Here is a 17,025-nt window from a genome sequence, read left to right as displayed (position 1 = left end):
TGTTTGTCTGGTTCTAAAACATTTTAATTATCCCAAATCGGAACTCTAGGCTCATTATAACGTTCACTCCCCACCTTGCCTTCCCTGGTCCTTGGCAACCACTAATCTGCTTTCTGTCTCTGAATTTACCTATTTTAATGTTTCATGTAAGTAGAATTTAAAATAATGCAGCCTTTTGTGTCTGACTTTTAAGGATGATTTTGAAGTTTTTCTATATTGTAGTATCTGCCATTACTTAATCTCTTCTTATGACTAAATAATATTCCATTATGTGAATATACCACACTTGTTAGTTGGTGGGTTTTTGTTTTGCTCTGAGATAGGTCCTTCCTTTATACTCCAAGCTGGCTTGGAGCTTCCTTAATACCTCAGCCTAGCTTTAAACTTGCAGTTCTTTTACCCCAGCCAGCCTCCCTAGTGCTAAGATTACAGGTGTAAGCCACCACACCCAGCCAGTTGTTGGATTTTTAGTGTTTCCACTTTCTGGCTATTGTGAATTATGTTGCTGTGACTATTTGTGTGCTGGTATGAAATAATGCATTTATCTGTCTTCAGCTTTCTTGGACGGACACACACACACACACACACACACACACACACACACACACACACACACACGAATAGAGTTTCTAGGTTATTAGATAATTTTGTTTAGCTTTTTTGAATTGCTGCCAGACTTTTCCACAGTGGCTGAGTAGTTTGCATTTCCACTAGCAATATATCAGGGTGCAATTTCTGTACATCCTTGTCAACACTGGCTACTTATTATTTTTAGTTTAATTATAGCCATCCTAGTGGGTGTGAGTGATAATTCATTGTTGTTTTGATTTGTATTTCCTTGGTGACTAATGATACCAAATGTCTGTCTTTCCATGTATTTGTGTATCTTCTTTGGAGAAATCTCTTAATGTTCTTTCACTGTTTTCAAAATGAGTTGTTTTTTATGGCATTGACTTTTAAGAGTTCTTTTGATATTCTTGATATTTGACTGCAATACATCTTTTTCAAATATCATTTCCTGTTCTATAAGCTGTATGAATGTTTTTACTTTTGGAGGAGTTTAGTATTCCTACTTTTTTCCTTTGTGGCATGTGATTTTGGTATCATTAAGCAAGGTTTTGAAGAAAAAATATAGCTGGTGAATGATAAAAAGGAATTTCAAGCTGTTTTTAAGAAACGTATTTGTTTTTTTCCTTTCCCAACTAATTTCATCATTCCTTATAGGAATCCAGGCATGATAAAGAAAAGATAGAAAAGAAAGAGAAACGGGATAGTTCAGGAGGAAAGGAAGAGAAGAAACAATATCCTTTTCATTTTTATATTTCACTCACTGTAATAGAAGATTGATACTGTTCATATTATAGAATTAAACCTTTCATGTATGTCGCCTAAATATACGGTAGCTTATTAGTTTTAAGGTAATATTTGTAGTTAACCTTCAGTGTATGTTCCCGTAATCAAGATATTTGATCTTGATTTTGAAAAATAATTCTGTAGTGAACTGAGATGTTTTATGATACGTTTTATAGGCTCTGTGTATTTTTGTTGTTGTTATCCTTTTGTATTGTTACCATGAGAAAAAGAGATAGTGGATCCCTTGGGCTGGGAAGCATCGTGACCAAAACGGCAGAATGATGTGACACATAAGCAGAGCTCCTAGAATTTGAGGTTATTAGGCTGATAAGAGCTAATTAGGCTTGGAAGCCTAAGGGATTATACCAAAAGGTAGGACACTATTCTTCCCTGCCCCAAAGTTGTTTTCCCTTAATTTGTCATCTACTCATAAGTCCTCTGACAAGCACAGATAATGAACACTTTGAACCAAGGTGAGTATACGTTCCCCTCTGAAATGGTAAAAACCGGATCCTTTTTAAAGGATACAGATACTTGAATTTTTGCCAGAATATATTTACAGTCCTTTTGTGTATAGACATAAATTTTGCAGTTATTTTTACACTTTTTCACTTGAAGCTTGTTTTCCCTTTAAGCATACTGATTAGTCACACTTAAAAAAATCAAGATGTATCTGAGAACATCTGGGTTTCTCTTTGCCACCTAGTCCCATCTCCTGGATAATTAATTATGTTTTTAAAGCACCAGTAGCCAAGTAAGTGATGGTGGTATTTGTACTTTGCAGGTGAAGAAATTAAAACTCTGAAAGATTAAAGCAGGTCATAGAGACATTACAAAATGTAGTTGACACTTAAAGACAGACTTTAGTGTTTTCTGTTCTTTGGGTCTTTACGTTTTTGTGCCTTTCTTTCTGCCACTGCCCATGTTTTGCAAAGCCAGAAATTAAGTTCTGTACATTTAGATATATTTAAAATAGGCAAATTTGTTTTCAGGGTGATGCATTTGCTTGGTATGATAATTAAAAATTACATGACCACCATAATGGATAGACAGTTCATAGTCTAATGTAGCCTCTTTTTTTGTTGAGGACTTAAAGTCAGAATCTGAATAGTTGCTCTTGGGTGTTTTAGAATTATTGATGTAGGATGATTTGTCTCCTCCATTAATGATTCCAGGTAGACATAGTTGAAGTTTACTTTGCTATTTATAGTTCATTTTTTTGCTTCTATTGTAACGGTCACTTCTTAATAATGTTACACATATACCCACTATTTACGCCTTATCTCTAATCTGAGCTGCTTTTAACCATTTATGGAGCCAGATATATAACAAAGCCCACTTGGGGTTGATTAAGGTTGAGAAATGTCTGGAGGGCCAGTTCAGTATAAGGGTTTGATTTAGGATGTGGGTTTTGCCATATTTATTTTAGGCACAATGCAGGAATTTGAGGTTGTCAGATAAGTGACCTAAGGAAGGGTGTGCTTTTTCTTTTCTGTTTCTCCCTGCTTATTATCTGAATAGTAGGACAGGATAACCAGTGGTACGAAGAGCATTTAGCATTTAATAGTTTTTCCCCCTATTCCTCGAGGCCCTGACTGACCATGAACTTGCTATATAGGTCAGGCTGGCCTTGAAATCACAGAAATTCACCTGCCTCTGCATCCTGAGTGCTGGGATTAAAGGTGTACACAACTCTACCTGATTAATAGTTTTTTTTTTTTTTACTTTTTGATTAGGAAGATTGTAAAAGAAATAGTATTACTCAGTCTTCCAGGCATCCTTTCTACTGTCTTGCCTGGGGAAACTGTAATATATATTATATAGCATATAATATACACATACCATATATTATATATACTATATATTGTTTTTATTCTAATCATAACCTTTCTTTTAATTTGAATTTTTTATTGAACATTCTACTTTCCTGTAAAAGAAACAAAAAGCCTTCCTATCAAATTTTCATCAGGGAATGGATCAACCAAAGTCACTGACAAACTTCACTGTGATTTTATATATATGTTTTCTCTCAGAACCTAAGTTTGTCTTTTTAGACATGAAGGTTTTGATACAGATTTCCTTGAGTTATTCTTACACTGGCCATGAAATACCTTTTGAGCACAAAAAGTGGGGGCTTTAGGATTGGACAGGACTAAATGTTTGGCTGATGGTTTTGTAGTAAATCTTGACCCCGATAACTGTGTGTAGATATATTTAGTTCGTTGACAGTTATGTCACACATACTTTCTTCTGGGGCAGACTCTTACTCTTGGGAGGCTATGATTGATTTTCTTCTTCTAGTTTTTCTGGCTGTCTCTGTGTTTAGTTTCATTCTGTGATTGAGCAAGCTATTCTGTTTTTCTTTCTTTTCAATCAGAAATCTCACTATTTCCTATGGTACTATTGTGTTTCTGCAGGGTGCATCTAAGTCTGCTCTTCTTGCTCCTCTGTTAACTTGTTTCTTAATCTACAGAAAGGAGAGCTGCTGACATACCACATTGCCATGATTTTATCCTGTCACTGGTTTTAAGATTTTCTTGTTGGTGTTTTAAACAGTTATTTCAGGGGAGTCAGAGGAGAAATTACTTTGATTTCTTGTATCTCTCACCCTTAGTGCAGACATATTACAATGATCACATTTGGATCAAGAGAATACTATATATAAATGTAATTTGGATTACATTCTTTTCAAAGTCTCTTATCCTGCCCCCTTTTATTTAGCTCCAAAACTCTTCTGTGTTGTTTACCTGCAAAATCTTTCTCCAAATTCTACCTCTCTTTGATTTCGTCTCTTGAATATCACTAGTTGCTTTTGCCTTAACATTTTGTTTTACTTTAATTTTTAAAATACCTTGCCTGAAGCTCAGGATGTAACTCAGTGGTAGATTGTTTCTCTAACATGTGCAAGGTCCTAGGCTCAATCCCCAGCACCAAAGTGGAGGAAAACAAACAAATGAAAAGCTGCTCATTGAATCGTTATCTATTAACCATCTTTTGACTACTCAGTTATTACCTGGTATATGTGGCCCATAACTCGTATCCTATTCTATCCATACTTTAAGTTCACTGTATTTTTAACCTTCCATTCCAGCAAAGCCAAATTTGTTTCTTACTTCTAGTCTCATGTATGTAACTTGATTCTTTTTTCCTCCAAGTCTGATACAGCAAGTTTCCAGTCCTGGAACAAAATTTGACTTCTTAGGTGAAGTCTTAGTCTCACACAAGGTGTATATCTAGAAAACATTGTTTTATTTATTTGTTGCTTAGTTTGATACAGGCTCTTACTCTGTATTTCAAGCTGGTCTGGAACTCACTGTGCTGGCCAGGCTGCTGTCAAATTCAATGGTAATCCCCCAGTTCAGTCTTGTTAGTGCTGGGGTTATGTGCGTCTTCTATTCTGCTAAAACAGTAGATATTAACATCATTTAATAATTCAGAAAAATTCTCCTCCGGTCAGAATTTCAGTCTTTTGATGAGTTGAAACATTGACATTGTGTGCTGATTTCTGCATGGCAGCAATCAAACTTGAACCTGCCTACCTGCTTTCCCTCTAGAACAAGACTTTTATGGGGAGGGTGGCTCTGGGGAGGGAAAGGCAGGCTGTTTACTCCAGCAGTCCTTACATGGTTCACATGTTTCCATTGTATCCTTAGACCCTGTAGACAATTTTATAATTCCTGTTCTGGCCTTTGCCCCCTTCTAGTCTGTACCTGGAAAACTAGTCTCCTAAATTAGTAATCCATATTAGGAAATAGAGTATTTAATAGAGTTTATTCCTTAGGAGCTAGTCATTGCTCATTTGTGTAAACTTGTTCTAGTTACTACTTCCCACATGTGTATAAGTATACAACATATCCACATGCCTAGATTGTGTTTTTAGCCATTTTAAATCAAGTAACCAATTAATTTTCCTTCTTGTCTGTGATGTTTATGCAGTCTTTTAGCTGTACATAGAAATCTGGGTAAAGAAGTATTAACTACATGTGGCATGATTTAATCAATGAAAATGTTGGTGAAGAACAATACTAGAAGAAAAATTTTTTTTCTGTTATCAAACAAGCTTGCTTTTCTTATACTGTTTGATAAAAGTGAAAGCAAACTGACTAGCAGTTGTTTTACATCCTTGGGATATTTCTTGAGAACAAATTTAACTTTTTGGGGGGGATTATATATAACAATCATATTTGTACAAAGCTCTTGTTAAGGAGATTGAAGTGATAGACACAACTGATTTTTCCTTCATTACTAGTTGTGTGTTCTGTGAACCAATACTCTTAAGCACTAAATAGGTGAAACCAGAATTTTGTACTTCCTTGCTTGTCCTCTTCAGATAGACACACACTTATTAAGGTACTGTTTTGTGTTTTAAAGGGTTTGACATTCGGATAAGGGTTTACAAAGAGTTCTCCTGTCACATTTGCCCATGTGTGTGACTGTCTTTTCTGCACATTTTTTTTATTCTGACATACAACCCTGTGTACAATTAGATTTCAGCTTAAAGGATTCTCAAATTTAACTTGGTGTTGTGTTTTACCTACACAGAACATTCCAGGATCTGTGTTTGCTGCAAAAGTTCCTAAGGGCACCTGCGTTGTAATGCTGGACTAGGATCCCGGTCGCTGTGTCTTTTTCCTCATAACTTTTTCTTTATGAATGTTCCTTTTATACTCTAAATGTCAACTCCATCCTTATATGTGATTCAGCTTTGGACAGGGAGAGGGATAAGCATTGAAGGGACAAATCACGGTAACTTCAAGTGATAGTAAATGCAGGGAACACATCGCTGTGGCAGTACCTCCTTTTACGTAGACACTTAACCACGAGTTAGCTATTGTTTGGGCAGGCCTGTGCTTTGTAGTTTCTCTAATGTTTTTGTTATCATCAAACAGTTTATTGTATGAGACATTTACTACTGGGTAAGCTAAAATGAATTGAGGACAGTGAGATAATTACCAATATAAATGGTGCTTATACATGTATTCTGCTGTCAGCAGAATGGAAGGGCACTTTTTGTTTGTGTTCTCTGTGGTGTTAAGTACAGTTTATAACTTCAAAAGAGTATATGTGTGTGATGGAGGACAGTGGATTGAACTGAGCCTGCAGTAGAAAATGATTTTGAGAACTATCAACAAAATAACTGAACAAAGATAGGTTTCAATGACCCTTTAGATTTATAAGCCAATCTTGCTTCTTTATAATTATTAAAATGGCACATATTTATTTTTAGTATAGCATTGCTTAAAAAATAAACTAAGAATGTTGCATGAGTGGCATAAACTAAGTGTTAGTGAGTATAAAATTGTAACTGTATCGAGGCCAGAACCCTGAAATCTGACTGTGGTGCTGTTTCATCACTAGTCTTCTTGTTGTTTGGCGATTTTTGAGACAGGGACTCAAAAATCAGCTCAGGCTGGCCTGGAATTTTGTATACCACAGGCTGGCATCTAACCCATATGATGATCCTCCTCTCGTGCTCTCAAATGCTCTTTCTGAAGTTCATTGAGCTTGAGCGTGGGTTTCAAGCTTCAGCACTATTGAATAAGACTGTGGACACTGTTGAGATGTTGTGACTAACATCCAGTAACTTCTTCCCACTTGCTCTTGTACTTGCTGATTTGTCATTCCAGGGTGTGGACAGACCCCTAAGCTGAACGTCTCCCTGAGGAGGATGCCAAAGCTCCATGAGTCACTCTCAGAATAATGTCTCCCATAATTAAGAGCTTCTGGTGCTGTCCATTTTATGGGAATCCGCTTTAAGTCAGAAGATGCAAACACACCACCATCCTTTTGACGAGACATTCCAAAGTCACTGATTTTCAGAACATTATTTTCACCTGCGGGCAATTTCTTGGAGCAAGGTCCCTGTTCATACAATTTTTACTTGAGATATGCCACCCAGAAGCAGCGTCTAATGAAAAATTCACTAACTGACTTTTAGTTCACTCTTCTTTCTCAAAAAGGAGAGGAAATCGCCTCCTGGAACCAATGTAGATAGGTTGCCTTTGTGTGTGAACTCCAAGTGTGAAAACATTGGGATGATTATGTTGTTTGGAGGGTTTTGGCTTCTTGTAAAATTTTCTTTTTAATTCCAGTTGCTGGGAAAGATCTTTATATGCTTTAACAACAACATTTTTATCCTTTAATGTACCCTTAAGTATGTCATCAAAAGTTTCCTTTTCCTTAAGGAATTCTCATAATGTGACATCATTATTACGATCCAATTTCTTACTCTGATTATGATCATGAAGATACCATATTTTTTTTGAACATTACATAGACATCATCATGATCAAGGGCCCATTTCTTATTCTCACAAGTATGGTTATGTGAATATCATGATGTGCTTTATTGGGACATTATTCATTTTCAATCTAAAAAGATGAGATGCAGTCACCATTTGAAAGTGGACAATTCAGTGATCTCTAGTATATTTACTCTGTGATGCAGTCATCACCATAGTCTAATCTCAGAACATTTCTCTGACCTGCAAAAAAAGCCCCATGCAGATTAGCAGTCATTTTTAACTCTCCCTTTTCTCTAGCCACTGGAAGCTACTGACACATTTGCTGTCTATGAATTTGCCTGGTTTGGGACATTTCATATAAGTGGAATCGTGCAATATCATGCCCTTTGGGGCCAGGGTTCTTTCAGCTACCATCAGATTTATCCATGGTGTAGCATGTGTCAATAATCCATTCCTTTATATGGTTAAATATTCCATAGAATGAATGTGTATTATGTTTTGTTTACCCATTTATGAATTGATAGACAGGAACAATTATTTTTTTAAGTATTAAAATTGTAAGTTGAACACCAGTGTATCCAAAATTACAATTGATGATCTCAAGGTCTACATGGTATGCACAGAATGCTGTGTAGAAATGATGTATAAAGTATTTGTCAGCATTTCATGCAAGTTTGATTATTTTCTAAGGCCCCTTCTAGCTACGTTTTTAGGAACTGTTTGAATGTAGTATTTTCATTAATAAAGTTTAATGCATTAAGCATTAATTTAAAATTTGAGAACAATGTTAGGCAGATATGAACTTATTTGCCACACGTTGTAATGATCGTGTTTTGAATTTATTTCATTATTCAGTATTTGAAAAATGTCTACATAAAGGAAAGGAAATAAGTATAATTGAGTCAATATATTTTTAAAGCAATTTTTATAATTTAGCAGACATTGCATCTTAATATAATTCATTATTAAAATTGTGTCTTTGTGAAAAAAGTCGATGTCATTTTTCTATTTCTTTTGGCAAAACATGTAAAATAGGTTCCTTTCCTTTGCTGCTTGTTCCGTTTATTTTGATACATTATTCCTTGCACCTGTTACTCTTTAATGGTTTTCTCTTTGTCCCACAAACCTTCCACCCTCTCACACACAGAAAATGTTCAGTTTTTCTTAAAATTCCTAGTGTCTTAATGATTTCTAAGATTTCATCATTTTCTTGGGACTTCATCCAGGCTTTTGTTATTGACAGAGTTCACTGAGGTTTCTTCCCGAGTGGTTCCCCCTTCTTTTCTTTCCCCTCCATGGCTTTCTGGCCCTCTCTTTCTGGTCTCCTCTTTCCCTGCTTCAGCCGCCCTCCTTAGATTTTCCTCAGCCTCTCCTTCTTGTCTATCAATATAACCAATTTGTTTTTTTCAGGTGGAAAGAATGAAATGAACTCAATGCAGCTGTGACCAGAATTTTATTTTCCTGAGTAGATTACTGAGAATTGTGAATGAAGTGGGCCATTTTCAGTTATCTGCTTTATTGCTCCATGCAGAAAACCTAAATTTGTTGTATTATATGTTATTGTACTTTAACTTGTTGCTTAATTTCTACATGTTTATTTTCAGTAATGGCTGAAAGTGTTAATTATTCCCTATTTTAGCACAATGTGCTGCATATACTTCCCAATAAGCAAATAAGGTTACGTGTGTACAGAATTTCTCTTTTGATTAAATGTTGCCTGGGTTTCGATCATTTCCCCCATTTGAAATGCTTCCTTTTTAATGTTTGAAACTGAAAATAAACAGTTATTGAATGATTTTGAATTTACCTCATTTTAGAACTCAGTTTTAATTTATTTGGCCTGTTTTTTTTAATATTAGTCACTAAAAATAAAGTGGAGCACTGTCTTATGCAATGCCTAAGAATCGTTTTATATAGTATGTGTATAACATTAAAACCTGTTCTACAAAGAAAAATATACCAGCGCTCACTTGTCCTTTGCCATTTTTTCTTGTAATTAGGAAATATTGGGGGGAAGAGAGGGGATAAAAAATTAATTGTGTTTTAATTTTACAGCTACCGGAGCTTTGTATTGCTAAACTTACATCTGGAAAAGTTTCACAGTGACGTTTTTAGAGAATTTTTTATCAACTGAATTCTACCAGTGTAACCATTTTTTCTAAATAAACAATAGTTTTCTCAAATGACTATATCATTGTGTATATTGTTACTTATTTAGCAGAACTTAGAAAAGTAAGTCAATCTTTCAGCTCTTAATTTTTGTCATGAGCTTTGGGCAGCAGATCAGTACCCATCCCAAGTATACACACGGACTTTGGACTCCAATAGAACAATGTGAGGTGCACTCTCACCCTGAACTCTTGGGAAAGGGTCTAGGCCCTGCCCTATATGAAATGACACACTATGGACACCCCCATGGAGGGCCTCACCCTCCCTGGAGAAATGAGGGGATAACCGGGGGGGGGGGAGGGGGGACACGGGAGGAAGGGAGGGAATGGGAGAGGGACCTGGAACTGACTTGTGAAGCAACCTTGATTCTTATCTAAATTTAAACTGGAAAATAAAATTAAAAAACATTTTTTGTCATGGACTACATTGTCAAATGTCATCCAATAATATGGAAACATTGTTCGATTGTTTTTGCTCTTGGAGTAAACTGTGGGATGAAAACATGCCTGATACCACCCATTTCTCAATGTTTTGATGATTATATCTATGCAAATCAGAATTTTCAGAGTAGAAAATGAATATGCTTTTTAAAAAGGATTAATAAATGATGAGCCTATCTTAGAATTGGCAAAAAATATACGTTCTTATCTCCCCTTTGTGTAATTGTTATTTGCAAAAGATGAGCAGTGCAATCAATTGTGGGAATGTGCTTTGTGCATTGACTGTTGGACACCTATAACATACCTGACCCAAAATATTTCAAAAGAAAAAATATTTTTGAGAGTGGTTTGTAATTTTGAGAAAATAACAAATTTTTCCTTGAAATCATCTGTGTGAAATGTGTTGAAGAGCTTTCTGTTTCTTAATAATTGCACTCATGTTTTAAGGACTATATGGCTATACGATAGGATATACCTCGACACAGGAAATACTTGACAAAATATAGCCAACATTATACTCAGTAGGAAAAAAAAACTGGGATGAGAAAAGGGTTCCCACATACCAATATAGAGTAATAAGATGAGAAGGAAAGGGGATACAATTAGGAAAGGAAGAAGTCAAAGTGTCTGTGCTTGATAACATGATTCAAAGGGTTCTAAAGACTTCACTGAAAAAATCTTAGATCTGATGGACACTCTTAGCAAAGTATTCAAGTCTTATCTTTTTTATGTACTACAAACATAATTGCCATAAAAGAAATCAGAAAAAATAAGCACTGTTTACAGTAAGAATCCACCTAACCTAGGTGAAAACATCAAAACAAAAAATTGACCTTAGGGGATGAAAAGACATGCTCATGAATTGACAGGATTAATATGGAAATGGCTGCATTCCCCAAAATGGTTAATAGAGTCAACAAAATCCCAATGATATTCTTTGCAGACATATTTTTCAAAAACCCCGAGTTTTAATATGTAAGAACAAAATACCCTGAATAGGCAAGGCAAACCTAAACAGCATTCTGGAAATGTCACAGTATCTGATTCTATCACCCTATACAGCAATAGTAACAGCATGGTACTGGCACAAACACACAGACTAACAGAAGATTCCAAAATAAACACATTCAGCTACAGTCACATTTTGACAAAGGTGCAAAGCAAATTGGTAAAAAAAAAAAAGCCTTTGAATTGTATTGTGCTAGGAAAACTGTCCACCTGTGGAGGGAATAAATTAGACCCATATTTACCATGCAGAAAATCTAATGCAAATGGTTTAAAGGCTTTAAGTAATGACCTAAAACAGAGATTGATAGAAGGGAATGTGAGACAATTCAAGATACAGATATGCAACGACGTTAGAAAAGGTCCAGGGAATAATCCCAACAGTGGACAGATAGGAAGGAGTTTATAACATTAATGGGCTGGGCAGAAAAGGAAAAGTAGAGTGAAGAGACAATCTACAGAATAGGAGAACATTGCCAACTGCATGGCAGTTGGGATTAATATCAAATATACTTTTCAAATAGTGGATAATTTTCAATTGAAATACAAATAGCCAGTAAACATTAATTCAACTCCCTAAGCTGTCAAGGAAATGCAACTGGAAACTACAATGAGGCTCCATCTCTTTTAGAATGGCCATCACCAAGAAAATATGACATGTTGCCAAGGGTTTGAGGAAAGAGAACTCTCATACATTGTTGATGGGAGTGGAAAATGGAACAGCTGACATAGAAATCAGTGTGAAGATTCCTTAGAAGAGTGAAAATAGAACTCCCATGAAATCCAGTGATGCCTTTCCTGGGTTAATATACTGGAAGGGCTCTCTCAGTGACCCCACAGTCTTGCTTGCACAGATGTTTTACTGCTTCATTGTTCAAAATAGTCAAGAAGCCAGGCTCTCCACCCCATTAATAGATGGGTGAGTAAAGAAGATGTATATATACACAGGGGGAGGTTTTTTAATTCAGCTATAAATAATGAAATTGTCATTTGCAAGAAAATAGCTGGAGGTTTTGTCATCATATTGAGTAAAATAAACCAGACCCAGACTGATTTTGAGCTATATCGATGGTAGCTATTAGCATTTTGGGAGGGGGAGATAGGCCTATGCTGTGTACTTTGGGTAGGCCTTGAACTCCCAGTTCTTCTCCTTTAGCATTTTGATTGGGTGCTGGGATTGCAGATGTGCATCGTCATGGCCAGCTAGCCTTTCTCTAAAAGTAATCTTTAGTTGGGACATTAAGAAGGAATACAGTGATGCTAGAACATAGTAGCTTTTTAATAAATGTGTGTGCACACATGCGTGTATGTGCATTACATGTATGCAGTTGCCTTAGGAGGTCAGCAGAAGGCACCAGAACCCCTGTAATTGAAGTCACAAGTGGTTTATGTGCTACCTGATAAAGGTGCTGGGAACTTAATACAGGTTGTCTGCAAGAGTCCAAGTGCTTTTGTCTGCTGGGGCATCTCTCCAGATCCATAGCTTTGCCTTTAACTGCAAAAATAAGTTACGTTGTAAGTAGGATATTTAAAATTGTAATATGATAAGTGCTTCTGAATATCTACTTGTTTTCATTACAAGATTATAAAAACCATTTCCTGTTCTGAAGGTGCTTCTGAGCATATTTAGAAAATTAGGTGTCAAATCTTTTCTATAAAATACAGGTAGTAAATATTTGAGGCTTGTGGCCATATGTACTTCTTGTACCTTTTTAGAGCTGTGGGTGTAGTGAGAAAGCAGTCATATCAGTGAATGTGGCTATAGTCTGAGGAAATTTTATTTACGAAAACAAATGGGAACCTGGAGTTGGTGTGCAGGCTCTAGCTATCTGAGTCCTGATACAGAATATTTCTCATTTTGGAGATTCACTCAAAATATGTTTTAAGTGTCACAATATCCTAGAGGCAGAACAAAACAAGTGTTTACCCTTATGGACCATCCACTCTAGTTAGCGGATTCAGACATTGTGTTAAACAGAGAAAGATGTTCTGAGGAGGCTGGGTGAGGCAAGGCTTACTACTTTTCATACAGCATACCTATGGAGTGAGGGTGAGTAAAACAGGACTTTTTGTGGTAGTTACCGTGATAGGAAAGTTTTATCTCTTATAGCTCTTATAGCTCAAGCTGCTCTCACACTAGCTCCAGAAGGCCTTATATTCCAGACTCACCTGCCCAGTGCTGAGATTATATGTGTGTGCCCCCACGCCTGGTGGTGAAACAAACTTACGCTCTATTGCTCTGTATTTTTGATAGCCTTGCTGTGTAGCTCTTGCTGGCCTTGAACTTGTGACAAACTTCCTGCCTCTACCTCCTGAGTACTGAGATAACATTGTGGAGCACCACACCCAGTTTGAATATTTTATTTGCCAAGTGATGTAAGGGGAGGACACGGAAAAAGGGGAGGGAAACGGAGAGGGATCTGGAACGGACTTGTGAAGCAATCTTGTTTTTAATTTAAATTTAAATTAAAAAAGAATAAAATACCCATGATGCCTAGCACATTTTTGAAAGCTTTACATGAATGTCATATAATATGCATTTTATTCTGAGTTTTAGTAAGTGACTTTGACGTTTGTTACTTATCTGGAAAGGTCCTCTTAATCTTAGGTTTTATTAATAATCTTGGAGATACTTACATTTCAGTTAAGATCCTAGCCTCCTAAGAGTATCTTCCTGTTACTGAAGACTGAAAGAAACTTTCCAAAAAGCCACATTTTCCCCCTCAGGGAATAAAGCAGAAGGAAGTACCAAGCTTGGTGGCACACACCTTTAGTCCAGCACCTGGGAGACAGGGACAGTTGGATCTTTGTGAGTTCAACAAGGTCTTATCTACTTAGTGAGTTCCAGGTCAGCTAGGGCTACATAGTGCAACCCTGTCTCAAAAGCAAATAAAACAAAAATGGAAGAAAGTATTTTGAATGTCTTGAGTGTTAGTGGCTGGGTGAAACCTCAGTTCATAGTTGTACGGGTACTTATATAACAGCAAAAGTGGTCCAGGCATGCAGATTTTTGATGATTTTCTTTGGTTCAGGAATACAAATTTGAATATTTACAACATGTTGTATAACCTGGGATTTATTCTTCTGTTTTGTTACTGAAATTATCTTTTTTCATATAAGATATTCTGATTCTGGTTGTCCCTCCCCCAACTCTTCCTGGATCCTTCCCACCCACCCATTCCACATCCTGTCTTGCTCGCTCTCAGTAGAAAACAAGCATCTAAAGATAATAAGGTAAAAACAAACCTGAATAAGACAAACGGATGAACAGAAAGACAAAGAGCTGAAGAAAAAGCTCATGAAGCAAATATAGACACAGAGAAACACATATTGGCCTAAACAGAAAGCCATTAAAAAATAAAATTATAAACCATAATATATAAGTAAAGACCTGAAGGTTAAGGGGGGAAAAGCTCAGACAAAGCACCATTGAAGGTAAAACAAAAACAGAAACACCTAGAAAAATATCATTGAGTTCTTTTTGTGTTGGCCATCTGTTGGGCATGAAGAGTGGTTATCATTTGGAGATAACTTCTGAGTTAGGGATGGGGCGTTGTGCCCATCCACTTCTCTCAGTCCTGGGACCCCATTTGGTACAGACCTGTGCAGATTCTTTGCATGCCGCCACAGTCTGTGAGTTCCTATGTGCATTGGTCTGGCTGTGTTTAGAAGACCTTGTTCCCTAGATGTTCTCCACCCCCTCTTGATCTTACAATCTTTCTGCCTCCTCTTCCTCAGGGTTCCCTGAGCCAGGGGGAAGGGGATTGATGGAAATTTCCCATTTTAGGCCAAGTGTTCCAGTGTCTCTAAGTTTCTACATCTTGTCCGGCTGTGGGTCTCTGTATTTCTATCCAACACAGGAGGAAGCTTCTCTGATGATGGCTGAGCAAGACACTGATCTATGAGTATAGCAGAATGTCATTACAAGTCACTTTGTTTTTACATTCCTTTAGCTGAACAGTACCATTTGGTTTCTCCCTAGCCTATTAGGCTCTTAGCCACCTTTGCAGTGTTGGACATGGATTCCATCTCATGGAATGGGCCCTAAATCCAATCAGATAATGTTAGTTAGGATGCAGGGTATAATTTCAATTTTCTTGTGTCTATTGAAACTTTCTTTGTAACAATATATGGTCAGTGTTAGAGAATGTTCCATGATATGATAAGAAGGTATATCCCTTTATCTTTGGGTAGAATGTTTGGAGAATATCTCTTGGGTTCATTTGGTTTATGATGCCATTTAGCTCTGGCATTTCTTTATTTAGTTTTTCTCTGGATGACCTGTCTGTTGGTGAGAATGAGATAGTGAAGTCAACCACTATTAGTGTGTGAGACTCAAAATGTGTTTCTAGCTGTAGTAGTGTTTCTGTATAAAATTGGGCATTTTATTTGGTACAGAGATGTTTAGAATTGCAGGTTTTCTTGGATTTTTCCTTTGGTGAGTATGTAGTGTCCTTCCCTGTTTCTTCAGATTAGTTTTAGTTTGAAGTCTATTTTTTCTGATATTAAAGTGACTACATTAGCTTCCTTATTGGGTCCATTTGTTTGGAAAATCTTTTTCCATCCTTTTATCCTGAGGTGAGGTCTATCCCTGATGTTAAAGTGTATTTCTTGCATGCCCCAGAAGGATGGATCCTGTTTTCAAATACAGTCTATTAGTCTGTCTTATTATTGGGGAATTGAGACCATTAATGTTGAGTTATCAATGAGCAGATTTTGTTGATTTCCTTTAATTTGTTGTGATGTGAGTATTTTTACTCCTCTTTTGATCTGCTTGTCTGATATTATTTGGTTTTTTTTGTGTTTTCCTTGGGTGTGATTAACCTCTTCATGTTGAAGTTTTCTTTCTAATGCTTTCTGTATATTTAGATTTGTAGATAGATGTTTCTTAAATTTGGTTTTTATCATGGAATGTCTTTTTCTCCACCTATTGTGATTGTGAGTTTTGATGGGCTGGCATCTGTGGTCTCAGAGTTTGTAGAATATCTGTCCAGGCCCTTCCAGCTTTTAGAGTCTCCATTGAGGAGTCAGATGTTATTTTCGTATGTCTGCCTTTATATATTACTTGCTCTTTTTCCCCTGCAGCTATTACTATTCTTTCTTTGTTCTGTAGGTTTAGTGTTTTGATTATTATGTGTCATGGGGATTTCTTTTCTAGTCCAGTCTATTTGGTATTCTGTCTGCCTACTGCACCTTGGTAGGTACCCTCTTCTTTAGGTTAAGGTAATTTTCTTTTATGATTTTGTTGAAAATATTTTCTGTACCTTTGACCTGTGTTTCTTCTCCTTCCCTTATTCCTATTATCCATAGATTTGTTTTTTCATAATGTCCCAGATTTCCTGCATATTTTGTACCTGAATTTTTTAGATTTTACATTTTCTTTGACTGAGGTATCTGTTTCTTCAGTCATGTCTTCAGTGCCTGAGATTATTTCTTCCATTTCTTGTATTTTGTTGGTAAGGCTTGCCTCTGAGTTTCCTGTTCAACTTCCATCCATCATCCATCCATCTATCTATCTGTCAGTCTAAAATCAACCAATCTATCTATCTATCTATCTATCTATCTATCTATCTATCTATCATCTATCTATATACATCCTGAGTTTGTCTCCCTCTTCTACTTTCAGTCCCTCCACCTTCCCTCTTTCTCCTTATCCATTCCTCCTCCATTTCTCTTCAGAAAAACTTCTTCTCTTTAGCAGGCCCCCCATGGTTGCCAACCATCCATGGCATAACAAGTTCCAGTGAGACTAATCTCCTCTCCTATAAAGGCTAGACAAGGCAATTTTAGACAAGGAAAGGGTCCCAAAAGTAG

General features: G+C 36.5%; 1 protein-coding gene across 3 annotated transcripts in view; it reads left to right on the top strand.

Annotated features, from left to right (window-relative positions):
- The window catches only part of Thoc2 (THO complex 2), a 109,636-nt gene extending 99,850 nt beyond the window's left edge, over positions 1–9,786 (top strand). For 2 of the 3 annotated variants that reach the window (XM_005076823.4, XM_021231036.2), the window contains exons 37-39: positions 1,225–1,301; positions 1,781–1,826; positions 6,981–9,786. In XM_005076823.4, coding sequence (XP_005076880.1) covers positions 1,225–1,301; positions 1,781–1,808 — 105 coding nt within the window. In that variant the 3' untranslated portion in view covers positions 1,809–1,826; positions 6,981–9,786. The remainder of the gene's footprint in view (positions 1–1,224; positions 1,302–1,780; positions 1,827–6,980) is intronic. The other variant, XM_040744563.1, reaches the window with a different exon arrangement.
- Positions 9,787–17,025: the final 7,239 nt, after the last annotated feature.

This window comes from Mesocricetus auratus, unplaced genomic scaffold, assembly GCF_017639785.1.
Source record: "Mesocricetus auratus isolate SY011 unplaced genomic scaffold, BCM_Maur_2.0 Super-Scaffold_100003, whole genome shotgun sequence".
In the NCBI taxonomy this organism is placed as follows: Eukaryota; Metazoa; Chordata; class Mammalia; order Rodentia; family Cricetidae; genus Mesocricetus; species Mesocricetus auratus.
This window is presented reverse-complemented; position numbering and strand designations above follow the sequence as displayed.